Source organism: Scomber scombrus, chromosome 5 (genome assembly GCF_963691925.1).
Source record: "Scomber scombrus chromosome 5, fScoSco1.1, whole genome shotgun sequence".
Lineage (NCBI taxonomy): Eukaryota > Metazoa > Chordata > Actinopteri > Scombriformes > Scombridae > Scomber > Scomber scombrus.
In genome coordinates this window covers 5,824,658-5,848,956 of record NC_084974.1, presented here as the reverse complement: position 1 = coordinate 5,848,956, position 24,299 = coordinate 5,824,658, and the positions used below count along the sequence as shown (strand labels likewise).

Here is a 24,299-nt window from a genome sequence, read left to right as displayed (position 1 = left end):
TTTTCTGCTACTTTAAATTGCTTGCAAAAAAGTGGGAAATATGACTTTCCTGCGCCTTTCCAAATTACATTGTAATACCTGCAGGTATTTCTTACCATACATCATTTTTGAGTATCAGTTTGTCTGTATTATAAGTTCGTCAACATATATTCTTATATACAGTCTATGATATGGACACACATGTTGTTAACGGTCTGAATGAGACTCTGTCTGTTGTAAATGTATCATTTATGTGATGTGTGAAAAACAATGCTAAATACTATCTTACAATTAGAGTTTTAAATAGTTCTGAGCGGGGAGATTTCCATATCGTGTAACCGACCGTAAAGTTGTCCCCATGTTTTGCATGACTTAAAGTATCCACAATAAACCGTAATAACGCACCGCCAGTAGGGGCGGTAAAGAAAAAGCGCTGCAGCTTTTCTTTATTGAAGAAGAAGACGCACTGTGCTTCGTTTGCTAACCCACAGTTCATAGATCCGCAGTCATGGAGGAGGCAAAAAACAAAGAGAATAAGCAGTCCGAAAAGACCGATGAGAAGGAAAAAGACAAGGATAAGGGCCAACAGCCCTCGGGGAAGGACAAGGACAAGAAAGAGGAGCAAGAATTGGTAAATTGGCATGTTTTACATGTGCTAGGTTTAGTAACGTTGTTATTTCGCCTGAGTCACTGCGGTTGAGCAGGCCTAAGAAACAGCCATTCATGATAAGAATACTAATAAACTTTAATTTACCTTGTTGTTATTTCTCATATATAATATACTCACGCTAACTTAATAATGTGTTGTGGTGCTTTTAAAGCTCTGCACATAAACTCCCTCAATTTGCTAACTTTAGCCTAGCCTAACTCAGCCGGTAAGCTACCGTTAGCATTGCCCCCAAACTGCTAGCATTCCGCTAGGCAAGGTTAGCCACTGTGTGACACAGCAGCTAAGTTAAAGTTAATTGAACCAACGCTACATTATAATAGTGACTGTACATGAACTCATCTTACAGCTGGCTGCTTAACTTGTAATGCTTGTCAGCTTTATAGTACATTGAGCTGTCACTTGAGACTATTGTGATTTGGGTAGTCAGTGCATATTCATGTAAACCTCAGTTCAAGCATTGATATTTATTGTCTTCTTTATACGTTATGTCATATTTCAACATTTAATTAACATGACGTAGTTACAATGCTGTTGAACTCAAATACATCTGGTGTGGTTGAAGACTTTAAATTAAATTGGTACCAAATGTGGACATTAATAAAAATGAAATACTTTAAGGAGATAAATTGAATATTCTAAGCCATAGGTTAGTGTATCAATAAATGCTCTAGACAGTCACTGTTATTTTGGACTACTTCATCAAAAATATAATAGATCTTTTAAATGGTTAAGTTCTAAAATGAGAAGAAAACACATTACAGTTCAAATTTAATAGCATTTCAATGGTGGCTTGTGTTTGTACTCTATTAATTATGTAAACAAAATAACACATGATATAAACAGTGTTGAGATACACCCACAGAGTGCTAATATCTCATCTTTACTTCTTCATGTAATTGGGGTAATAGCATCTATTCATTACAGTACATGACACTGTCAAGCAGCACCAACAGTAGTCTGGTAGTTCTCTGTGTGAGGCTGGTTTAGAAAATATCATATATTCACCATATTATCATATAATCTGTTAAAGAACAGATGATTTATTTTTCTTCTTTTTTGACCTATTTTCAGTCAGAGGAAGACAAGCAGCTGCAAGAGGATTTGGAGATGATGGTCGAGAGACTGAGTGTGAGTATTCCAATAACTTTTTAACATGTTACTTCAAGTGCATGTTTTCAGGTGCATAAACAAGCACGAAGAAAACAACTCTTAATTCCACATTCTCTTTCACATTGACAGGAGAAGAACACGGAGCTGTACCATGCTGCGTTGGAAGAGCTGCGCAGGCTCATCCGCTCCTCAACCACCTCCATGACCTCAGTACCCAAGCCCCTCAAATTCTTGCGCCCTCATTACGGCAAGCTCAAAGAAATCTATGATGGTATGGCCCCCGGAGAGAACAGGGTAAGGCTTTGATATTGGTACATGGAAATGAAGCATCACATTGTTGGTTTTCTTTCTAGTATTGCATATCTTGGCAATTTTGTTGACCAGAAATTACATGTTCTGTTTACTTCTTAGAATATAAATGAGGTAGATGGTATTTGTGTATGCTTGAATGGTGTTTAATACAATTCCAGCGTTAGAATTGTATTAAAGCAGTGATTCAGTTGTAGATGCATAATTATGCAAATTGCATTATAATCTCATTATTTAATATTTGCCTAATGCGTCAATATACATTTTAAACCTGTTGCACTTTTCAAACACTGACATTATCACACATACACACACACAATATGACTATTATCAAAATCCAGCTCTAACAGCAGATGGTGTTTTTGTATTTGCAGCGTTTCTGTGCTGATGTGGTGTCAGTGCTCGCCATGACCATGAGCGGCGAGAGGGAGTGTCTCAAGTACCGTTTGCTGGGCTCCCAGGAAGAGCTGGCCTCCTGGGGACATGAATACGTCAGGTAAGACATGTCGACGTGACTTGGCGTTATCGACCGTTTAAAGCTCTGGTGGTTACTGGAGAAGCTTCAGCATCAATGGAAGAAATGCAGAGGAAATGTGTGACTTGGTGTAGTTTCAGATATAAATGGTGATCCAGTTCAATTCCTCCAGCCATTAATAATAATAGTTGATATCCATTAGGCTTGTAATGCAGATGGGAAAAAATTTTTATTTTTCATGCTTCAGCTTTTTATTAAGAGGAATGAAAGCATCCTTAGATAACAAATTACAATGAGCAATGAAACTAGCAGGACAGAGGCTGAGGCTGTACTTGAGCTAACAATAGAGCTGCTGGTCAGTTGTGTCATGGCGATTTTTGAGTGTTGGCTGATTCCATATTTTCCACTGACCATCAGAATTCAATGTAGCTGTAAGACATATTGTGTTCAGAGTATAATATAAATACAAATATACAGGTCAGACTGAGACTAGGAAAAAGGAAATATTGAAGTCCATGACTGATGTGAAGGAAACACATTTTATATAAAAAACTTGGCAGATGAGGATGAGAATTTTCCCTTTGACTGAAAACAGGAAGCTTGATTGTCATTCGACACCTACTGCTCTATCTGCAGTTTGCTACATTGCTGTCTTCCATCTTTCAGGCACCTGGCAGGCGAAGTGGCCAAGGAGTGGCAGGAGGTGGAGGAGAATGACAAGACGCAGCAGGAGACACTGCTGAAACTGGTGAGGGAGATCGTGCCCTACAACATGGCGCACAACGCCGAGCACGAGGCGTGCGACCTGCTGATGGAGATCGAGAGGCTGGAAATGCTGGAGGACTACATTGATGAGAACGCCTACGGCAAGGTCTGCCTCTACCTCACCAGGTATGTTCAGGTTTTACGCTTTTTTTTTTGTTTGTTACGTTGTAAACAGTCTAATTAGGAGTTGTCGACCTATTTGTCAGTGAAATGTGCATCTTTTAATTTTCTGCATCCCTCCTCCAGCTGTGTGAGCTACGTTCCTGAGCCAGAAAACTCTGCGCTTCTGCGAAGTGCCTTGAACATCTTCAGGAAGTTCAACCGTTACCCAGAGGCCCTCCGACTGGCCCTCATTCTCAATGACGTGGAGCTCGTAGAAAACATCTTCACATCCTGCAAAGACATGTAAGCACTAAAAAAAATACCATTCACAGAATGCACCAGATGCTTGTGATTTTTGTAATCACACTTTTTGAAACCCAAGCGCTACTGCATCATGGTTGACAGCGCATAATTAATGAAAACTCCCTGCATGTTTGTGCCTCGCAGAGTCATTCAGAAGCAGATGGCCTTCATGCTGGGCCGCCATGGCATGTTCCTGGAGCTTAATGAGGACGTAGAGGACTATGAGGACCTGACAGAAATCATGTCCAACGTGCAACTGAACAGCAACTTCTTGGCCCTGGCCAGAGAGGTAAGACAGCGAGAAAGGACATCTGAGACCAAGCGTGTAGTTTTTAAAGCAAGTTAGGAATTTCACAGTCATATTTTAAAGTTGTATTTACAGGCAGAGAATAAATTAATCCAAGTTTTCTAGTTGCCATGGATTTTCATTCTTAAACACATGAAAAACTGGGTGATAAGTGATATGATGATGATTGATACATTGATAAGCAAAAAGCAGCAATATCAGATGATCAGAAATAAGTGTACAAAAAAAAGGCAAGGATGTAGCTTTCAGTGGGCAGCTCAAATGAGCTAAGGAGATGCTGCTGGATGGCTTATAATACTATGAAGAAACTTGAAAGCTTGTGATTAACACACAATTGTTGAGTGCTAATTTGCATATTATATATGAAAATCGTTGTCAGTAGTGCCAGCTGGTGCTAAATGGGAAATTACACATAAAACAATCGGTTCATTAAAAGGAACTACTCTTGACAGCATACACACACGTAGATGTATATTAGCTGTTTTATCACCGTCACTATATGAACAAATTAACTACATCACATCTTTCCTCCATGCTGCACCACATTGCATTGGGTTCATAAAAATTGCAGCTGACTGTAGAAAGACAAATGGGCTAATCAGACTAAGTTCTGCATAGAAACAGTCATGGATGTTATAAAAATGGCTGAGGGAAACTGCCAGAACTCTGAACCTTCAGATTCCTAAAAAGGAAAAATAAAGCAGCCACAACAAATGTGAGTTGGATTTGTGCAGTAAGATTTCAGCTTATTATTAGAGTAAATGGTGTTTCTATATGATATATGACTGGTAAAACACTAAAAGGGTTTTGGGGGGAGATTTTAAGGAATGGAGTTGTATAGTGTGAAGAGGATAAGAGACTGAATGAATGTATGGCGGTGGAAAGAAAATTACAAATAGCGGAGGCGGTGAGTGGATGAAGGCTGGTGATGAATGAAAGGCTGATGGCACAAAATGACTTTCATCATTGGAAGCTGAGGGAAGGAAAGGATTTTTTTTTAAACAAAATGGAGGAGTGACACAAACAGAATAAGTTCAGAGCCACTGTCTAATGGCTTCTTCTGGTTTCTCACAGTGACTCAACACCTTACGTTTTTATTCATAACACACTCATCCTTTCTTCTACAGCTGGACATCATGGAGCCCAAAGTCCCTGACGACATCTACAAAACACACCTGGAAAACAACAGTGAGTCCAAATGTTGAGTGTGTGTGTGTGGATATATTTCAATCAGTCAACATGAGGATTGCTGCTGCTGAGCCAGGGTAAACTTACATGTATTTTTCTATGTGACAGGGTTTGGAGGTAGTGGCTCCCAGGTGGACTCAGCTCGTATGAACTTGGCCTCTTCCTTCGTCAACGGCTTTGTCAACGCGGCCTTCGGACAGGACAAGCTGCTCACAGACGACGGCAACAAATGGCTGTACAAGAACAAAGACCATGGTGAAGATCTCTTTCAGTTTGTGCTTTTTTTCATATTTCAGTCCATTTAATTCTTTTATTCAGTGACTAAAGATGACTTAAATCTCCTCAGGCATGTTGAGCGCTGCAGCCTCCCTGGGTATGATCCTGCTGTGGGACGTGGATGGCGGCTTGACACAGATCGACAAATATCTCTATTCTTCTGAGGACTACATCAAGGTAAACACTGTGCTAGAATGTCCCAGAAGCTTTTTCCATAGTTCATATTCCTTTCAGATTGCTGCCAATATATAATAAATGTTAAGCTATAAAAGGAATATCCTGTGATTAAGTAACTAAAATGTACTTAAAGATGCTTTAGCTCCAGTTATACAACTCCTAAAGAGGAAACAGCACTTGAGGTTCTTTTCTCACACCTGTGTCCTCCATCTCTTTCGGTGCAGTCCGGTGCTCTCTTGGCCTGTGGCATTGTAAACTCGGGTGTGAGGAATGAATGTGACCCCGCCCTCGCCCTGCTCTCCGACTACGTCCTCCACAACAGCAACGTCATGAGGATAGGAGCCATCTTTGGGTGAGCAGAAGTATTACATTACTGTATCTCTGTGTTTTTTATGTCAACTCAAGTCTGTGTTTTGTGCTTTGTTTTTAACACTTGAATGTCTCCAAAGATAAGTAGTGAGTGTTATTTTACGCTACATTCTGACTGTCATGTCATTTTCAGGTTGGGTCTGGCCTATGCTGGCTCCAACAGAGAAGATGTCCTTTCTCTGCTTCTCCCCGTCATGGGAGACTCCAAATCCAGCATGGAGGTATAAATGCCATTTTTTGTTATTAAGCTCCTTACTTACTTTACATATATTAAGTTCAGCAACATTTAAGTGCCTGTATTTAATCTCCAGGTGGTTGGAGTGACAGCGCTGGCTTGCGGTATGATCGCCGTGGGCTCCTGTAACGGTGACGTGACCTCCACCATCGTACAGACCATCATGGAGAAGAACGAACAGGAGCTGAAGGACACATACGCCCGCTGGCTGCCTCTAGGCCTGGGTCTCAACCACCTGGGTGAGTATGCGTGGCTACAGGTTGACGAAATTAAAAACTGACATGAGATAGTGTGTGAAGCAGTTTTGAAGATGCAAATATTATATAACCAACATATCAAATACAATATAGTAAAAGGCATTTTTTCTTTATCTTCTTTTACTGTCTGTCCTCAGGTAAAGGAGAGGCCATTGAGACGACCCTGGCAGCTCTACAGGTTGTACCCGAACCCTTCCGCAGCTTCGCCAACACACTAGTGGACATATGTGCATATGCAGGTCAGCGTCGCACTACTCTGTCTGCTAAGTGATTTTATTGTTTGCACAGGCGCAGCTATCTGTTAATTAATCTGCTGCTTTAGTCTTTTCATTTTCCAGCACTGTTACAACTCACTGTCGTGTTCTGCTTCACCCACCACCCCTCCTCCCAGGTTCTGGCAATGTGCTGAAGGTGCAGCAGCTCCTCCACATCTGCAGCGAGCACTACGAGGCCAAGGAGAAGGAAAAAGAGGAGGACAAGGACAAGAAGGATAAGAAGGACAAAGACAAGAAGGAGACTGCAGACATGGGCTCACACCAGGTACCACCAGAGTTATTATTACCATGTTGTTCTCTTATACGCTATATGGTAGATGCTGGTGATTTTTTTTTTTGTGAGGAATATTTAAAAACAGTTGATGTTTTCCTCTCAGGGTGTGGCTGTTCTAGGTATTGCCCTCATTGCCATGGGTGAGGAGATCGGTTCTGAAATGGCACTGCGAACATTTGGACATCTGGTCAGTAGCTCTATACATCCTCAGCCTATCTCTTAATGCTTTTACTGAATATTTTCTTAGTCTCTCAACATCTTATTTATTTTAGTTTTATCTACGTCACACCTTTTCCTTCCTCTGATTTATCTGTGTCATGTGTCAAAAAAGTATACTTTGCTGTAACTACTGAAATAGGCAGTCAAAATAACCGCAGCCACATTTTTGTTCCTATCTTGATCTTTTTTCTGTCTTTTTCTCCACTTTCATTTCATCAGCTGCGTTACGGAGAGCCCACCCTGAGGCGAGCGGTGCCCCTCGCCCTGGCTCTCATTTCGGTGTCCAACCCTCGTCTGAACATCTTGGACACCCTCAGCAAGTTCTCCCATGATGCCGACCCAGAGGTCTCCCACAACTCCATCTTTGCTATGGGCATGGTGGGCAGCGGTAAGTCGGCTCTGGGCAGTTTGTCTATGGAATAATGATTAGTATGAGTGTTGTCTCAACATGTTTCACTTCTATGATGCGCAGTAGGCCATTTTTAAATAGACTGTAAATAAATAGTTCATTGTTATGTAGTTGTTGCTCGTGGTCGCAGTCTTGCTATCATGACTTGCATATATTGGCTTAAACATTTTTTTACTCTTAAATAGACAAAACTATGTCATATATTTCAAAAAGGGGAAGTGTTAGTTTCTACTCAAACATAGACTCTTATCTTGATTAAATACTACTGTCATACATTCAAACTTGCAGAGAGGGAACTATAGCATAATAAATAAAGCCTACACTATACCAATGATAAATTAACACCCATAAATTAAACCCTTAAAAACAAAGGGGAAACATGCATTGATATCGTTTATTTACTGCTTAACAATGCATAATGTCACAATTCTAGTTTCCATTTCATTCTGATTATTTATTTTACATAAAAGCTGAGTCTGCTGAAGGTGTGAAACTCAATCAATTTAAAGATTTTGTGTGTCAAACTTAAACATTTCCATTAATAAATGGAGACTGATATTTTTTTTTTTAAACTAAAAATAGAGGCTCATTCTTAAAAGTGCATGTCACGTTTTTGTTACTTTCAATTATGGATGATGCTGCCTCCTCTGGAAGTGCCACAGGTGTCCATAACATATTTAACAGGCTCTCCTTTCTTTTCATTTCCTCAGGCACAAATAACGCCCGTCTGGCCGCCATGCTGCGGCAGCTGGCACAATATCACGCCAAAGATCCTAACAACCTCTTCATGGTCCGACTGGCTCAGGTGGGTTGCAATAAAAATAAAAAAACTGTACCAGACACGGATGAACTAATAGGGGGAAAGTGTGTGTATGAGGTGACGAGGTGAATATTGACTCTCTGCTGTTTGCGTCTCCGCAGGGTCTGACTCACCTGGGCAAAGGCACACTGACACTCTGTCCCTACCATAGCGACAGGCAGCTGATGAGTCAGGTCGCCGTGGCCGGGCTGCTCACCGTGCTCGTTTCCTTCCTCGACGTCAAGAACAGTGAGTTCATTGTGCCTCCCGCTGCCTTTGCCTTTTTTGCTCTCTGCTTCCACACACACCATTGTCTATTTGTCTCTTTTGTTATCAGTGATTTCCTTGTGTTAATACCTCTCCCCCTCCTCCCCCCCTGCTGTTCACTGTGTGTATTACAGTAATCCTGGGGAAGTCTCACTACATTCTTTACGGCCTGGTAGCAGCCATGCAGCCACGCATGCTGGTCACCTTCGATGAGGAACTACGACCACTTCCTGTATCTGTCAGAGTTGGACAGGTAAACTCTACCACAATGATTGCGTATTTTGGCTTTTTTTTTAAAAAGATTTCCAATAAAGAAAAGTATGTAAGAACAGCTGGAGAAAAAAATGTCTCTTTTTCTCATGAGTTTGTTATTATGATCTGTCCATAGGCAGTGGATGTCGTGGGCCAGGCAGGCAAGCCCAAGGCCATCACAGGTTTCCAGACCCACACCACGCCGGTGCTGCTGGCCCATGGAGAGAGGGCCGAGCTGGCCACAGAAGAGTACCTCCCCGTCACTCCCATCCTGGAGGGCTTTGTCATCCTCCGCAAAAACCCCAACTATGAAACTTAAACTACCCTCCCCCCAAAAATCCCCTCCATTCTCATCGGCCTCTCCCTGTGTTTTGTAAGGGTGGTCCTCCATTGCTCACGGCAGTCGTTTATATTTAGTTGTTTATTGCATGACTGAAAAGAGCAGTGCAGGCCTACCCTTCTTCCTCACTGTTGTCTGTGGCCCGGCTCCAGCAAGCATTTAAAAATGGATGGTTGGGGTCTGATTAATTGGACTGCTATGACACAGGGGAGGGTAAACTGGGACCTCATCTACCCCACATAGGTGGTTTCTTCATTGCTCTAATTTTGATCCATGCATTACCGAACCAGCTGTTTTGACTGAGCAGTTTAAGAGTGGGAACTGTTCACCACCATTCTATATGTCTGAGTCATCACTAGATGAATAATTGCTCAGTTCACATCAGTGCTTCATAGTTGTTATTCTTTACATCCTCGGTCATCTTTTGTAATTAGAGCATTTGAAAGTATGTATTCATCACGTTTTGTTTTTTTCTTCCGTTTTGTTTTTTTGTTACAGTGCTGTAAAAGGTTGAATCGAAATAAAAAACTTGAGATCCACGTGGTGGAAATGCGATTGCTTTGTGTTGTTGCGTCGATCAGGTGCAAAGAATGTGATGGAACTGGTTTATAATTCACTCACAAGCACACTCATTCAAATTGAGAAGGCTGCAGGTGATATTTATATTTTATTGAGGAAATTAATAGTAGCAGCTTTTAGAACCGTGTCTAACTAATCTCCAGTGAATATTCAATACACAGAAGTACAATTCTGTTATGATAGTTTTAGAAATACATGTCGTATGTTGTCTGTCTGAACATCTAAGATCTAGATATAACACTGGTCAGTCTCCTGTCCAGAACTATCAAGTCTGACTATTAACATATAAAATGTGTAGTTCAAATATTAAATTTCAAAGACTTAGTTATCATTCATTGCTAATTTCTTATACTTGTTTTCTTTTGGGCCTTTGCGTCCTTGTCCAAGGTCTGGTCTCATGTGTAACACTGTGTCCTTGGCCTTGAGTTTAATTATGGTCATTTGCAAAAAACCTAAGTGTTTCATTTTTGTAAATGTGTTGTTATTGACAGAATCGTGTTGTGGCCATACACTACACTGGCTATGTCGACCATAATGTGGAATGTGGCCATAAACTGGCTGATACATGGTTTTTTTTTTCATCCAGAGTTAATAATAATAATGAACAATTTTAGAAATTTACTAATTTCAATTTAAGTGAAATAAACATTTTTTTCTGCTTAAAATAATTTTAATTCTCCAATCATGTTGTTCACATGTAAACACAATAAAAGATAAATCTGTGTGGCAATAAATACAGTATTTACACCCAACAACATGATTACTGATAACAGGTATTGCTTTCAATTGGTTGATAAACTCAATATGGTAAAAGGACTTGCGGTAAAAAATAACAACACTAAATCAAAAATGATATAAAATAATAACAAAAAAGGTACGCAATAAAATCAGCCACTTGGAGCATATTAACTGTGCAAATTTCTCATTTATAAGTTGGATAGACTCTAAATACTTTCTAAATTCAGTCATGAAAGTTCAAATGGTGGGCGAGGCCTCGAGAACTTGGATTTATGGATGTGATATTTTCCTAGTAAAACTAATAAATTGACAATCTGTTTAACTTTCTGGTTTTTTTTGTTTTCATAGTATAATACCACATCCTTGGCCTCCAGTCCATTTCCAACTCCACTCAAAAATCAGACTTTCTTCATGTTTGAGCTTCACTGTGCAGAATGATGTCTGTGCAGTTTGTTTTCAAATGTATCTGCTGAAGGAGGAAAGCTTCTCTGTGCTCATTAAAAATCTCATTTTAAAGGGTGGGTATATGAGCATTATTTGTGACATCACAAGAAGTTAGGAAGCCAATCCTGGTCCAATATTCAATTCATCAAGTGTGATGTGGACACTTGAAGCCTCAGGGGCAAAAACACTGAGAATGGACTTTACAGTGAAGCAGGAAACATCTTTTATCTTGAATTCAGCAATTAAAATACTGAAATGAAGCATATTCCCATATTTATAGACTCTGTCAATTTTAATGAGGAAGAAGGATTTCAAGGATTTAACAAGATAATTTAACTTTTTTTGTGTGAGAAATCATACCAGAAACAAATGATTATTTTAAAATAATATTTTATATACATCTTAAAACATGTCTAGAGGGGATCTTTAGCTGAATGGGTGATACTGGGAAAATTTTACACGTGATTGGGATTCTGCCGGAATTACCTCGCTACCGGCTTCCGGGAAGATTTTCCGTCCGTCCGGCTCTGCGGACTCAAGGAGAGAAAGGTAATGCTGCGCTCCCGAGGAAAATGCTTTATGAAAATGCTCAATATTTCACAAAAGCGACAAGTCACCGCTACGTAGACACTTTGGGAAAGACACGCAAAAGCGCGTTTCACCTCTGAGCCTCCACATATACGCTGCGGTGGTGACTTTCTTCAGCGGCTCCTGCTGTGTTTTCAGGGATTAGCTCGCTTAGCTCTCCGTGCTAACACGACGTGGGTGTTCTTTCTTCACTTGAGCTAGTCCGGCTAGCCGGCTAATACTGCGCTGGACAGCCAAAATTAGCACTTACGCGGGTTGACGGTTACAAACGTATCATAATGCATGTGTAGTGTGTCATATAGGGGGAAGCGACAAATAGACTGTCGCGTCTCAATGTTGTTGTTTTGGGCAAGGGGGGTGGGACGTAATGAATGTTGTTAGCTGCTAGTTAGCCACACATTAGGCTAAGCAGGTAGCGGTAGGTTAAATCTCTGGTGGTGTCGAAGCCGTGATTTGCTCTTTATCTGCCTCCCGGGATAATGTTGTGGAGCTTGTGTACTCTTTATTCGTCAGCCTGGGCTTAGTTGAAGAGACCGCCCCTGACAGTTGTCATTGTGAATTGACTGCTAACCTGATATTTCTGGAAGCATGTGATGGAGATGTCTCTGAAACCATTTGGGGCTGTAGAAAAGTGTGTAAAAGGTGTCTGAAAGATCTGCTTGTGTACAATAAGCTCGCTAATACATCAGTGTGGGCATCTGCATGTTTAATTTAGAGCTGGGTGTATTAAGTATAAGTAGTTTTAAGGCACAAGCAGGGACAGGAGAAGGTAAATGTGTTGAGGAGGAGAGACTGCTTTGACAGAGGCAGCTGCTTTTGAACGTCGGAGCTCTGACACCTTCGTGAGTGATTTGACAGATCGCCTTTACGATGTCAACCGCTGAGATGTGCGAAGTTGGTGAACATGGTGCTGCTTCTAAACAGAAACCGCATCACGTCGACATGAATCACTGTGATGTTGCAGAGCGAGCCGAGCCAGATGTTTGATATTTGGCAGCGAAATTGAAAACGGAGGTGTCTGACTCATTGCTCGACATAAACGCCACTCGTTTATGTGACGCCATCAATGATAGCGCCAATGAATATACATGATCATGGGAGCTAACTAACTCCAATTCTCCATTCATTCCTCGCTAAGGCCTGTTTATTTGCTATGCTTCATGCTTTTTTTCTCCCCCGCGTGCAGTGGATATAGTAGATTGTTATCATATATAGCAAACATGAGGTGTGGCTGGCATGATGCCGGCAGCTGGGATGTGTGCATCGCGCCAATAGCGGGGGGGGGGGGACCACGTGGTAAAAATCCAGGTTGGGCCTAGGAAAGTTAGCAGCATGGCTAACAGCATAACGTCTTACTTTGCACCTTTTTATTTAAGAGTGTTTGCAATTTGACGTGTGTGTGAGAGAGCGTGTGTGTGTTTGTGTGTTTATTTATTATACACCCATTCAAATGTCTGTCTTTGTCGTATGTATGTGTGTGTTTGTGTGTGTGTGTAGACAGGCAGACACGCCCCTGTCTCATAGCAAAAGTGTCCCTTAGTTGAAGCGGACGGCGTGTTACCACAGTTTTTGCAGGCTTTGTGCATGGCAGCTGTCTTTTGACACTGACACTGGTGTCAGAGTGTGTTTTGTCGATCACTTCTTCCACCCCGCCTAGTGATGCTGCAGACATGAGGCTGGATGTTGGGGATCAGCAGGCATGTGACCTTAGCTTAGAATATATGTGTCCAAAATGGATACTCTTCCTCTACATGTCACACAGTGCACCCTATAGTATATAACAAAGGCGCATTTGTCTTCCACGTCTGTCAGGCCTTGTTTATCATTCACACACAATCCAGGAGAATATCATCATGCAGTGATGGATGACCCGCTGTAGCCCAGAGAGACAGAGAGAGAGAGAATGAATGAAAAAGGAAGAGCAGAAGTGGAATCATAGGATAAACATGGGTGATCTGTCAGAGCCAGGCTGTCACAGTTTGTCTGACATAAGGACACTACAGAGCTTCCTGTGGTGAAACTTGAAAGCACAGAGTCTGGGCATGCGTGGGTTTTAACCAGAGGAACATACAGGGAGGGGGTGAAGGGGGGTGGGGGGTTGGGTAGAACAGGCTGTGCTGGTGTGATGCTGTGTCATTGGAGCTAAACTTTCACTGTCTGTACATTCTCCCCAGCTTGAAATATCTGACTGAAGCCACAGTCATTGTTAAACGCTCATCACTGACACGTTATGGTTGGAAATATGATTACACAAAACTAACCTTGTTTCAAATATTGACTAATGTGAGCGGATTTTATTTTAATACAGTTAGTTATCTTTTCTCTTTTTGTTTTTTTGATTCTGTTTATTTGATTTGTTGAGTAACAGAAATCTGACATAACTCAGCGAAGTAAATCACCCCTAATTTGTTAGAAATGTGTTGGTTCCGTCTATAAATGGCTGACCAAAAATACTTTTTTTTTTTTTATACAAGACTTCCATGATGCTCCCATTTTTGTGGCCTGTGGTGTAGATGTAAGCTATAGTTTTCCACAGTAAGAACTGATCTGAAGCTGAAGCTGAAGCCTTCCACCACCGGAGCCACCCATGTCTGTATGTTACTCCCACCAAAATACACAGGGACACTGCGGCAAGTACGAGACCGTATATACAGAGGAGTTACATACGCTAGTTGTCAGCGCAGGCAGCACCGTGTTAAAGCCCATTTCCAGTAAGCAGCAATTTAACAACCAAAAAAGCTGCACAGTGTACAGTGAGCCTAGATCACTTGTGCACCCACACCCCTCCAGAGGTGACATGATAGCCAACTTCTTCAGCACACTTCTCCCCCCACCCCTCCTCCTTCTCCTCCTCCTCAGCGGGTCATGGGAGTGCATGGAGGGGCTTATGCAACAGTTGTAAAGGAGCATGTTTCACCAGCAGCAGCAGCGGCGGTGATGGTGCTGGTTGCTGGTTCTCCACGGCACCGCATGTCAGACCTGGACCATGTGTGATTAGAAGCCCAGGAGGAGCCTCTCAGGCACTTTTTGTTAGGTGGTTTTGTAGCAGTGCAGGATTTGCACTTATAGTCATTTTCATAGATTCTGCAGGCTGACCTATGTGGTGCAGAAGATATGTGTGTGTGAGTGGCCAGTGTAGTTATGTAATAAGACCGCCATGTCTCAGTACTTCTAGGTGAAGTGTCCCCCCCCCAGCCCATAAGTGAGTGGAGTAGAGCCCGTGAGGCAGTGCAGGGTTAGTCCGAGACCCTCTTTTTTTTTTTTTTTTTTTTTTTAGCCCCAAGGTTGTTTACTCAGCATTTCATCTCAGAGCCAGCCCCTGCTCAATGGGACAATCTTTCTGTGTGTGCATGTGTATGAGCGTTTGAACTGCTGCCCCTCACCCCTCCAACAGTCTTTTAGTTCCACTAACTTTTTTTTTTACTTTACTGCCGACATCCTCTTAAAAGCCAAGGCTCCAGTTTTGGACCAGCCTGCCATCCATGACACAGTTTTTTCTGAGCTGTGGATTTCATCAGCGCAGTTAAAACCCATTGTCTTTTTCTTTCTCATTTATATGTGGACACAGTCATGGTAACAGCTTCGATTAGAACCATTTCTGCAGCGTGATTTCCTCTTCTTCTGAGAAAAAAAAGAGAAAAAACACCCTGATTCATCATGACTCAGGCTTTTTACTCTGCTGCTGTGTGTCTGAGTGTGAGTGCGTGTGTGTGTGCGTGTCAGGGAAAGGGGCGTGTGCGTGTCACTGGCAGAGATAATGTAGGCTTCAGCTATAAATACCAAATGTGTCACTATTGTGAGGAGCGTGATCACACAGGAAGCCTCAAGTCAGTTATTCTGAGTTAAAGCTGCATTATGAAAAGTGGGCTCCTTATGTCAAGAGGTGTATTTAGGCAGAATGCAAAGTAAATTAAAAAGCTGGACAAATTGCATGAATTGATCAGTTAAAAATACACCAGTGGACACAAATAAATAGAGATGCTGCAGAAAGTATGAACAGAGGAAAATAATTCAGCTTTTTTTATATGCACTGATCTAAACTATTGTAATGATATTGTCATCAGTATTGGTCATTTAGTTGGATGATGAAACACATATTCAGAGTCAGTCATTAAGATGTTCTAACAGGACAATTTTAAAAATGATTTGCGATATTTGAGGGAATGATCATTTTTACATATTTTCATTATCATTGAAAAACAAAGTGATTTATGGTGTGATTTTTGTAAGTATCTGTAGCAAACAAACTGCACCACCACTATATTTCATTTCAAATGTTATTTTGAAAACACATTTTTGACTTTAACAAAAATTGCACCCCTTGCAATTTGATATTTGTGATAGGCTGTATTGCAATTTCGATACATTTAATTAATAATTAGAATTAGCTAAAAAAAACAAACATGCGTAACAAAAAGAAAATATGTATGAAACTTAAATAAGAAAAAGGGTCAAATATACAGAAAATGTTGCCTATATAACTTTACAAAATAAAAAACAATATCGGACGACATATTCACAGATACCGATATATCTGTGATAGGTCAATATCAACCGATAGTATCGGCTGACCAATTTATCTGTACTAAGAAGAGGTCTCCACTTGTAGTTAATTAATATGTAGATAAATACATAGATCAGTGATTCCAAGTTCTACAAAGGAGGATATACAGGGTTTTAATGAAAAGAGGGAAAAAAACAGCAGTGGTATCAGATATATATAAACTCTCAGATTAAAGTATCAGTGCTGGTATCACAGATTTGGTTTGTTAGCACTTGTTGGGAGGCACATTTCCTGAGTTCAATGGAACAAATTACAGATCCTCCTTTGTCTCAGACTGTGTGGACTGAGTCACAGTAATTTGTACTACAGTAACAAAGAACTGTAACACAGTACAGGACATTTGAGCATTTACTGTGATGTTACACATGCCATATTGTTAGGTGGCAGACACAGATGTTGTTGGTATTGGAGATGGATTATTTTATAGATGTGATTAGATTGATTTAAAAAAAAAAAAAAACTCATAGCTAATATCTTTGAATTATCCACCAGAGTGATGAAAAGATCTATGTTATGGTTTAGAGTGTAGTTAACAAGGCTCACCGCTTCGGTTGTACTCGTTAACAACACCGACCAGAATAGATGTTTTACAGAACAGCAGTAAAAAGCACAGGTGTGTTATATCACACACCATTACAATACCATTAATGATGACTGTGTTCCAGCAATCGAGCCAACATGCACAACTCGAGAGCTCTTAAACCTGCACACGTGACTGGAATACAGCCATGATTTATGTTATTAATCACATGTTAAAATTTCAGCTTTTAACACTGTTAGTTCTTTACCTCATACAAATGCACCCAGGACTGAAATTGCAGGCTCCTATCATCAGAAGCTATTTGTTATAGTCTTCTCAGTTACATGGGCCTCTATAATAGGTTTCTATTTGTTATTAACCGATCAATGCTCTTTGTTAACAAGGTTTCTCTGTTTGTGTCTGTGTTTCAGGACAAACTGTTCCTCAGTGTAATTACACTCAGGACCTAAAAGGATTCATAAATGTGAGTATACCGAGCCTTAACCCTCAACATAAATCTGACTGGAACATAAAGTCAAGTTCAGTTTGTTCAGCTACTAAAATGTTCAAACATGTTTCTTTAAAACCAAAAAGACAAAAAAGATCCTACATTCCTCTCTGTGTTTTATGCTACACTTTATTACATCGTGGACCATTAGTCCTCACCACAGTGGGCCCGAATGCCACAATAACTCCAGTAATGGCTGGCAATTTACTAACCAAAAGACCCATTTAACTTCTTCCCTCAACCCCCCCCCCCCTTTTTTTTTTCTACAGATTCGTACACAGGTCCACCTCCGCCTCCCCATGCAGAACTCCATGAAATGAATAAAGCACCACAACCTATAACAGGACCCCCCTCCACCCCCCACCCTGCCCCCTCCCCTGGCCTTTCACAGGTAAGGAACCCTATTACACTCTCTCTCTCTCTCTGGCTTGTTTGCGCTGATGTGAAAAAAGGGGGACTGCTTTATAACAGGTTTCTTTTTGCAGATAATGAAAAGCAGATCAATATGCTTTTCTAAGGAAGAAACTTGCTGCTGCAGCCACCAGCTGGTCTTTGGTGCAACACCCCAAAAAGACAGTCCATACAATGTTATACTAGTTCCAATGCTACTGTGCCCGTCTCCAGCCTCTCACGACATCAGCTCAACTATTCTTTAAAATAAAACAATATGGCCCATTCGTCTATTCTGTATCCTCACCTTTTTCACATCCCTCTTCCTCCTGCATCCCGCTCGTCTCCAGCTGATATCACTTCCTGTCTCTTGCAGCCATCGTTCCCCCCCGGGCAGCCCCCTTCCGTCGTGTTTGCCACCCCAACGCATCCACAAATGAACCCGACACCACAGCCCCGACAGGTAGGCCCACCCACTGCTCACCGACCCCCTAAAGCACACACACACAAACACACATACACACACACACACACACACATACAGGTGGACTCTCAGAAGAAGTCTCACTTTTTTTCTTCTTTTTTTTAAACCAAATTGAGCTAAACTGCCTAAACAGGTCTTTTCCTTCCCACTGCAAATGTCACACATATTGGGTTTAATTGCAGCTGCCTGTCGCTGTCTGAAATCTTTGCCAGTGGAAATATTGTGTACAGCCTCCTGAATGGATCTGTCAGTTTCTTTAAAAAAATGCCTGCATGCGTGTTCGCCCGCTTCTCACCAGTTCTGCACCATTTGAACGGTGTGTGTTAAAGCCTGTCCTTCATAATCGACCTTACACAGTCTCACAGCTGAGTGTGCAACATGCTAACACATGAGCATTACATCCACTATGTTTCATAGGCTACGTATATAGTGTTATTTTCAAGTTTTTAATTATCATTATTTCTAATTATTATGAAGTGAAGTCTACTGAATTGAGCAGGTTATGGTTATGTATTTTTTTAAAACTGTTATAAAAACAACATTCTTGCTACATTGTAAATAAATTGGTTAGCACACATGAGTTGGGTAGAATTTTTAAAAGTAATAGTAGTAATAATAAAGTGTTTTGTTTATAGGTGCCTTTTAAAGCACTCACATACCTTACAAACACATACAAAAAACATTAGACCTGTCACAATAATTGCGTTATCGACTTATCGTACAATTAAGTAATTGTCAACATCATCATGTCTATATATGGGCTTATCGTATGATACATGGTGTGGGAGTTGAAGCTCATCAAGTGTAGCGCCCACTCTCCAATCACACACCCCCAACCCCTTGCATTATTATGCTATTATATTTTCATTATATCAGTGGTATTAACTGATCTTCAAATGACAATAATATCGTTTATCGTGATTATTTCTGAGACAATATATCCAATAAAAGTAGTTATGGTGACAGGCCTAAATAAACAAACATTACAAAAGTAACAGAAAATGACCTTGACTGACGCTTTCCAGAGGGTTAAAAATCTAGGCGTTTCAGACCCCTCCTAAAGCTTCCCACTGTTTTCAGACTGAATGATTTTAATGTGAATCTGGCCTTTAATTGACCTTTTTGAATGGTTCAGAGCAGGAAGGAGCCTGTTGGTGGAGAGTGAAGCATGGATCTTGTTGTTTTGGGAGTTTTTTTACCTTTTAACCTCTGTCCCGTCTGCCTCTTCTCCTCTAGTTTGCCCCAGGGCCCCGGCCTATACATCAACAGGTACTAACAGCACAACTGACTCACATGACTGATTTTTCTATGCTGTCACACTGCAAATGCAAAGAAGCAGTAGATGTATGGACTAAAAACATGGACTGTGGACATTGATTCCACTACACAATCAATGACCACAATATCAAATCAATAATGAGATCAAACTTTAGGGGGGATCTTTGCTTTAATGAAAATATTTATTCATGAATGTTTAGGAAACGTACATTGAGTGATCCACTGACCTATTATAAAGAAATACAAAGTATTTCTTAATCAAATTTGAGAATAATTCATCCAAGATTTTTTTCAAATGATCCAGGTGGCAGAGATTCATTTCATTTCATTGTGTATCATGTATTCATTACATGTATTGTCCTGTTATCAGGGCTGAACTGTGATATATTTAAGCAGATCTGTATCAGCTAAATCAAACCAGATCAAATGCACTACAGTGTTGGAATTTCACTGCCTGTGCCAGTGAAAAATGATATGTATGAATGTAAAGGAATACCTGAAAACAGGTGTTGGACCAGCCTTCATTATAATGTTAGGAGAAAGTGGAAAAAACACACCAGCACCAGTCTTAGTTTAAACTTGTGGTGATGGTTTCTGGTGTTTTTGCATCTCACTCATTACAAACTTGTCTTAGTTTATTGGGATTCGCTGTTCTCGCCTATTCTCTGCATGCTGCTTGTTAATTCAGTGCTTGGCTCAGAAACGGATGGTTTCTGGGCGCTTTGCTCGAACTGATTGTGGTGCTCTCTCTTTCTCCACCTCCCCACCACCCCCCACCCCCAACCCCCACCCCACCAACCCTTCTTTTTCCCACCCCTCTTCTCACTTCCATTTGATGTGTCTCTGTGTGTGATCTGTGTTTGCGCTGCTGAAGGGAAGCTTCAGATCACTACAGGTAACTCAATTTCCTCTTTCTTCCAGAATTTTCCGTCTTTTTTTGTGTGTTTTTTTCACACCCTCTGGAGAAGTGTGTGTGTGTGTCTAATATTTGGCAGTGTCCTGCATTGTTGGCTTGATGTCATTTTGCTGGCTACGGCGGTTAGCTCCCAGGCCAGCAGCAGAATGTCAATGAGGAGGCTCTGAATGAACCAGCATTAGGCTGCTTTATCTCTTCTGGCAGGCAGGGCCAATATGTTTCCAGTTGGAGTCTAGCCACAGATTCATGGACAAACTATGAAGCCTAGCCATTAGGCCGGACAAGCTAGCTCCACTTGGTCCAAGAGATAAAAATTCATACGAGGGCATGGGAGATAGTTTTTATGTCAGAGGTTTCAGAAAGGTAACTAACAATTCCCTCATTTCCCCCTCTGTCTTTCTGCCTCCCCTGTTTTCCATCCTCTTCTTCTCTCAACATTTGCCTGCGGCTTCTCGTTTTGTCTCGCTCCCCTGGTCTCCTCACCTCGCTTTGCTCTGTCAACCACCTTTCTTTCCTGCGACTCGCCTCCTCTCTCCAGCCCTACTACACCAACAGGGCCAGCCTGCCTCCTAACAGCGGGCCCCGGGTCGGCCCGCCAAACAGCGCCCCGCGGCCTGTGACGCCCACCCACGTCTACCAGGCGGGCCCCGGATCCCAAATGATGATGATCCCCAGCCAACAGTTGCCCTTCCCCAGCTCACCGCAGGGACCCGCCTACTTCATACCGGGACAGGTAGGAGGCCAAAAAAACCTTTACATAATTGAATTACAAAATAAATGTAACTGTAATCTATTACAGTTCCTGAGAAAACGTGTAGTTAAATTATCATCAGATATCTTTATTTTATATTCCAAAATCTACATGAACTAACGATTACATTTTCCAATGAGAGATAAATGTTGCTTTATAAGAAATGATCTCCCTTATAAATCATGTCAGTATCCATGAAAAACATCTGGACTTAGATTGTGGTGCTTAATGGGTACATTTACCCTAACAGCTGAAAACATTGGTTAGAACATTAGAAAAGTAATCAAATGTAATAAGTTACATTACTTTGATTAAGTAATTAAAATAGTTACATTACTTATTACATTTTAAATAGGTTAACTAGTAATCTATAACCTATTACAAAGCATTAACCAAAATAACCTTCCCAACCTTGCTGACATACAATACACATCCATTTTTTATAGTCCACAAGTGATTTCTGTCTGTCTGAGGAGCCTCTATGTCTGTTGATGGCGAGCAGTCATCAAAGACTCTGAGTGTATAACATCTGGCATGTGGGACTTTAATGATTTGCATCTAGCATTAAGTTAGCATGAATCTTTACGGTGTAGCAGTCAGCGTACTGACATCTCATGACAACAGGAAAATGTAGACTTGAAAATAAAAATAAAAATGCAGTTGTAGGATAAAGTAGATAGGCATGTAATGACAACTACTTTTGGTGGACGATATATTGTCTAGGAAATAATTGCGACCATTTTAAACCACTGATATAATGATGATCTAATAGCATAATAATGAATGGGGTGTGGGGGGCAGGATTGGAGATTTAGCGCTACGCTTCTGTAAAAACACAGACTGATATATGGACATGTGATTTTGATAATGATTTTATATTATAGTTGTTGTATGATAAGCTGATAATGTAATTATTGTGACAAGCCTAAAAGCCGAAAAAAGGTGATATTCCATGTGTTTATTTTCACAAATCCTGTAAAAGTAATCCTGAAAGACTAAAACCAACTATGTGTTTGTGTTTCTGACTTCACCAGTCTGTCTGTAGCTCTGAGCTCAAACACTCAGTGGGTATTTATGGAAGCAGGGCAGTGTATGTCCAAGATAATCATCATCATCATCATCATCAACCTTAATTTATTGTCTCTGGGATACGTTGAGGGGTTATCCTCATTTCCAACGAAGCCAGGATCACATTAAAACAAACAAACAGATTTAAAAGGTGTAAAAGCATAAAAACGAATGAAATAGCAACATTCAAACATTCAAATGTAAGATTATATTTGCAAAAGTGTTCAGTACTTAACATGCAATGAAGGGTATTCCATGAGTCTGGAGCAAAACATTTTAAAATAGTCTCTCCAAGATGAACATACCCGGGGGACATGTGATGTAATAAAGGAACATATCAAAGATTTTTAGCAGACTTGAACTTTAACATTTTTTCCATAAAATATAATTTAGTATCTTCGAACTGTACCTAAGCTGTGTATGGTGACAATCTGATGCAGGCCTGTGTGTGCTCATCATTTACAGATTGACACTCGTGAAGCAGTATCTTAACGATTCTTCTTTCCTCCCCTTCTCACTCTTATTCCCTCTCTTCCTATCCTATCTGTCATGCTCCCGCTCATTTTTGTTTCCTCAGTTTCCTGCTCGCTCAGCACCCTACGTGGCCACACCCCAGCAATACCCAGTACCAGCAGGCACCCCAGGCTTCTACCCAGGCACCAGCCCGGCTGAATATGGTACTTACGGTAAGAGGCTCTACCCGGGGCCTCACATGAGCCACTCACACAGAAAGACTAACAGCTGAGATAAATAGCAAGAGAGCAGCATAAGATAGCATACGATTCTTAAAGGTAAAGTCAGCAATTCTAATACAGCACAAATGTAGTCAAACTGCAGTGAATATCTCCTCACAGTCCGCTAGCTGTCTGTTCTGAGCGAGATACACAGCACTACTCCGGCCAAGCAGCAGGGGGCGATGGTGCTTATACACAGGACAAGGGAGGGAAGTCATCACAGCAGCTGTCTGTATGAGGATATGACAGTCTCCCATCTCCAGCACCCGTTTAATGGTGGGAGAGAGAGAGAGAGACAGGTCATGGGCAATACACATAGAAAGGCAGCTGTTTAAATCCCACAAATCCCACTGTATATGTGTTTTTCAATTTACTAACCATATCAGTGAATACACACACTATCGATTTCTTCCTGTGGAGCAAGGCGGCTCCACAGGAAGTAAATGTCTTCTGTCAGTCAGCCTGGTGAAGACAGTATGTTTGGCCACGGTCCTCTCAGCTGCTTCTGTGGACAGAGACGCTGAAGTGGGGAGGGAGGGTGCGGACGGACTGTTTAGCTCACATGAGACCAATTTATTTATTTTATTTTTTTCTGCTCATGATGAAGTGTGAGAGGAACAGAAGTGACTCTACAGCTTACGAGTCAATCTGAATTCTATCATATTTCTCCTTGGCAATGTGCCTCCATGACGAAGCATGACAAGAGAGACGGAGGGTGGGGTGCGTAGTTGCCGAGCAACTCTGGCCGCTGGGCTCGCAATACACAGGCGGAGACGCTGATTTATTATTATCCTTTATCTGAAGTCAACCCCCAAAAGTGTTGTCAGTGCTCCCGACACTTCTTTCTGCTGAGGGCGTTTCCGTTTAATAAGAAATGAGAAGTAACAGACCAGCAGGTTTAGAGCACGGAACAACACTCAAGTGCATCTGCTGAGAATCTTTTTTTATTATGGCGGTGGAAATCCGTGGAACAACTCAAGACATACACGTATATTAAATCATGTTGTAGCATATAGCAAAGAAGTGCGATTCTTTTTTTTTTAAAGGTAAAGATTTGGTTGTAAGTTCCTCACAACCAAAGAGCAGCAATGTATCTCTAGACTGTGATTTTTATGCAGTGAAGTCCAGCAATCACACAGGGAGCAATCAGATAATATTACTCTTCATATTAACAGACATAAACCATATGAGCATAATGAAATGCAGCTACTAGATAAGATGTCGTCAGCAAAGGTTGCGGCTGCATTCTGCAAAATGTCAGAAGTCAAAGCAGGATAAGTGACATGGGTACACCAGAATGATAAGTAAAAGTATGTCAACATAATAACAGCAGCGTTGGAGCGTTAAAAATGAATATAACCATCACACAGCAGCTTATAC

The 24,299-nt window shown here is 41.1% G+C and overlaps 2 protein-coding genes across 5 annotated transcripts in view; both read left to right on the top strand.

The window, feature by feature from the left end:
• Positions 1-452: 452 nt before the first annotated feature.
• psmd2 (proteasome 26S subunit ubiquitin receptor, non-ATPase 2) lies at positions 453-9,908 on the top strand. Its single transcript, XM_062419238.1, has 21 exons — positions 453-610; positions 1,721-1,777; positions 1,889-2,053; positions 2,443-2,564; positions 3,210-3,434; positions 3,555-3,713; positions 3,858-4,002; positions 5,148-5,208; positions 5,317-5,463; positions 5,555-5,661; positions 5,886-6,013; positions 6,164-6,251; positions 6,342-6,504; positions 6,660-6,761; positions 6,914-7,062; positions 7,175-7,258; positions 7,510-7,678; positions 8,410-8,504; positions 8,621-8,747; positions 8,900-9,018; positions 9,154-9,908. The coding sequence occupies exons 1-21, from the start codon at positions 488-490 to the stop codon at positions 9,334-9,336; spliced, it is 2,718 nt and encodes a 905-aa protein (XP_062275222.1). The 5' UTR covers positions 453-487; the 3' UTR covers positions 9,337-9,908.
• Positions 9,909-17,576: 7,668 nt separating this feature from the next.
• LOC133980489 (eukaryotic translation initiation factor 4 gamma 1-like) overlaps positions 17,577-24,299 on the top strand; it is a 32,539-nt gene continuing 25,816 nt past the window's right edge. The window contains exons 1-5 of one of the 4 annotated variants that reach the window (XM_062419233.1): positions 17,577-17,689; positions 18,065-18,151; positions 19,409-19,441; positions 20,905-21,099; positions 22,763-22,862. In XM_062419233.1, the coding sequence (XP_062275217.1) occupies positions 17,615-17,689; positions 18,065-18,151; positions 19,409-19,441; positions 20,905-21,099; positions 22,763-22,862 (490 nt within the window). In that variant the 5' untranslated portion in view covers positions 17,577-17,614. Of the gene's footprint in view, positions 17,690-18,064; positions 18,152-19,408; positions 19,442-20,286; positions 20,346-20,904; positions 21,100-22,762; positions 22,872-24,299 lie in introns of those variants that run through there. The other 3 variants (XM_062419232.1, XM_062419234.1, XM_062419235.1) reach the window with 3 other exon arrangements.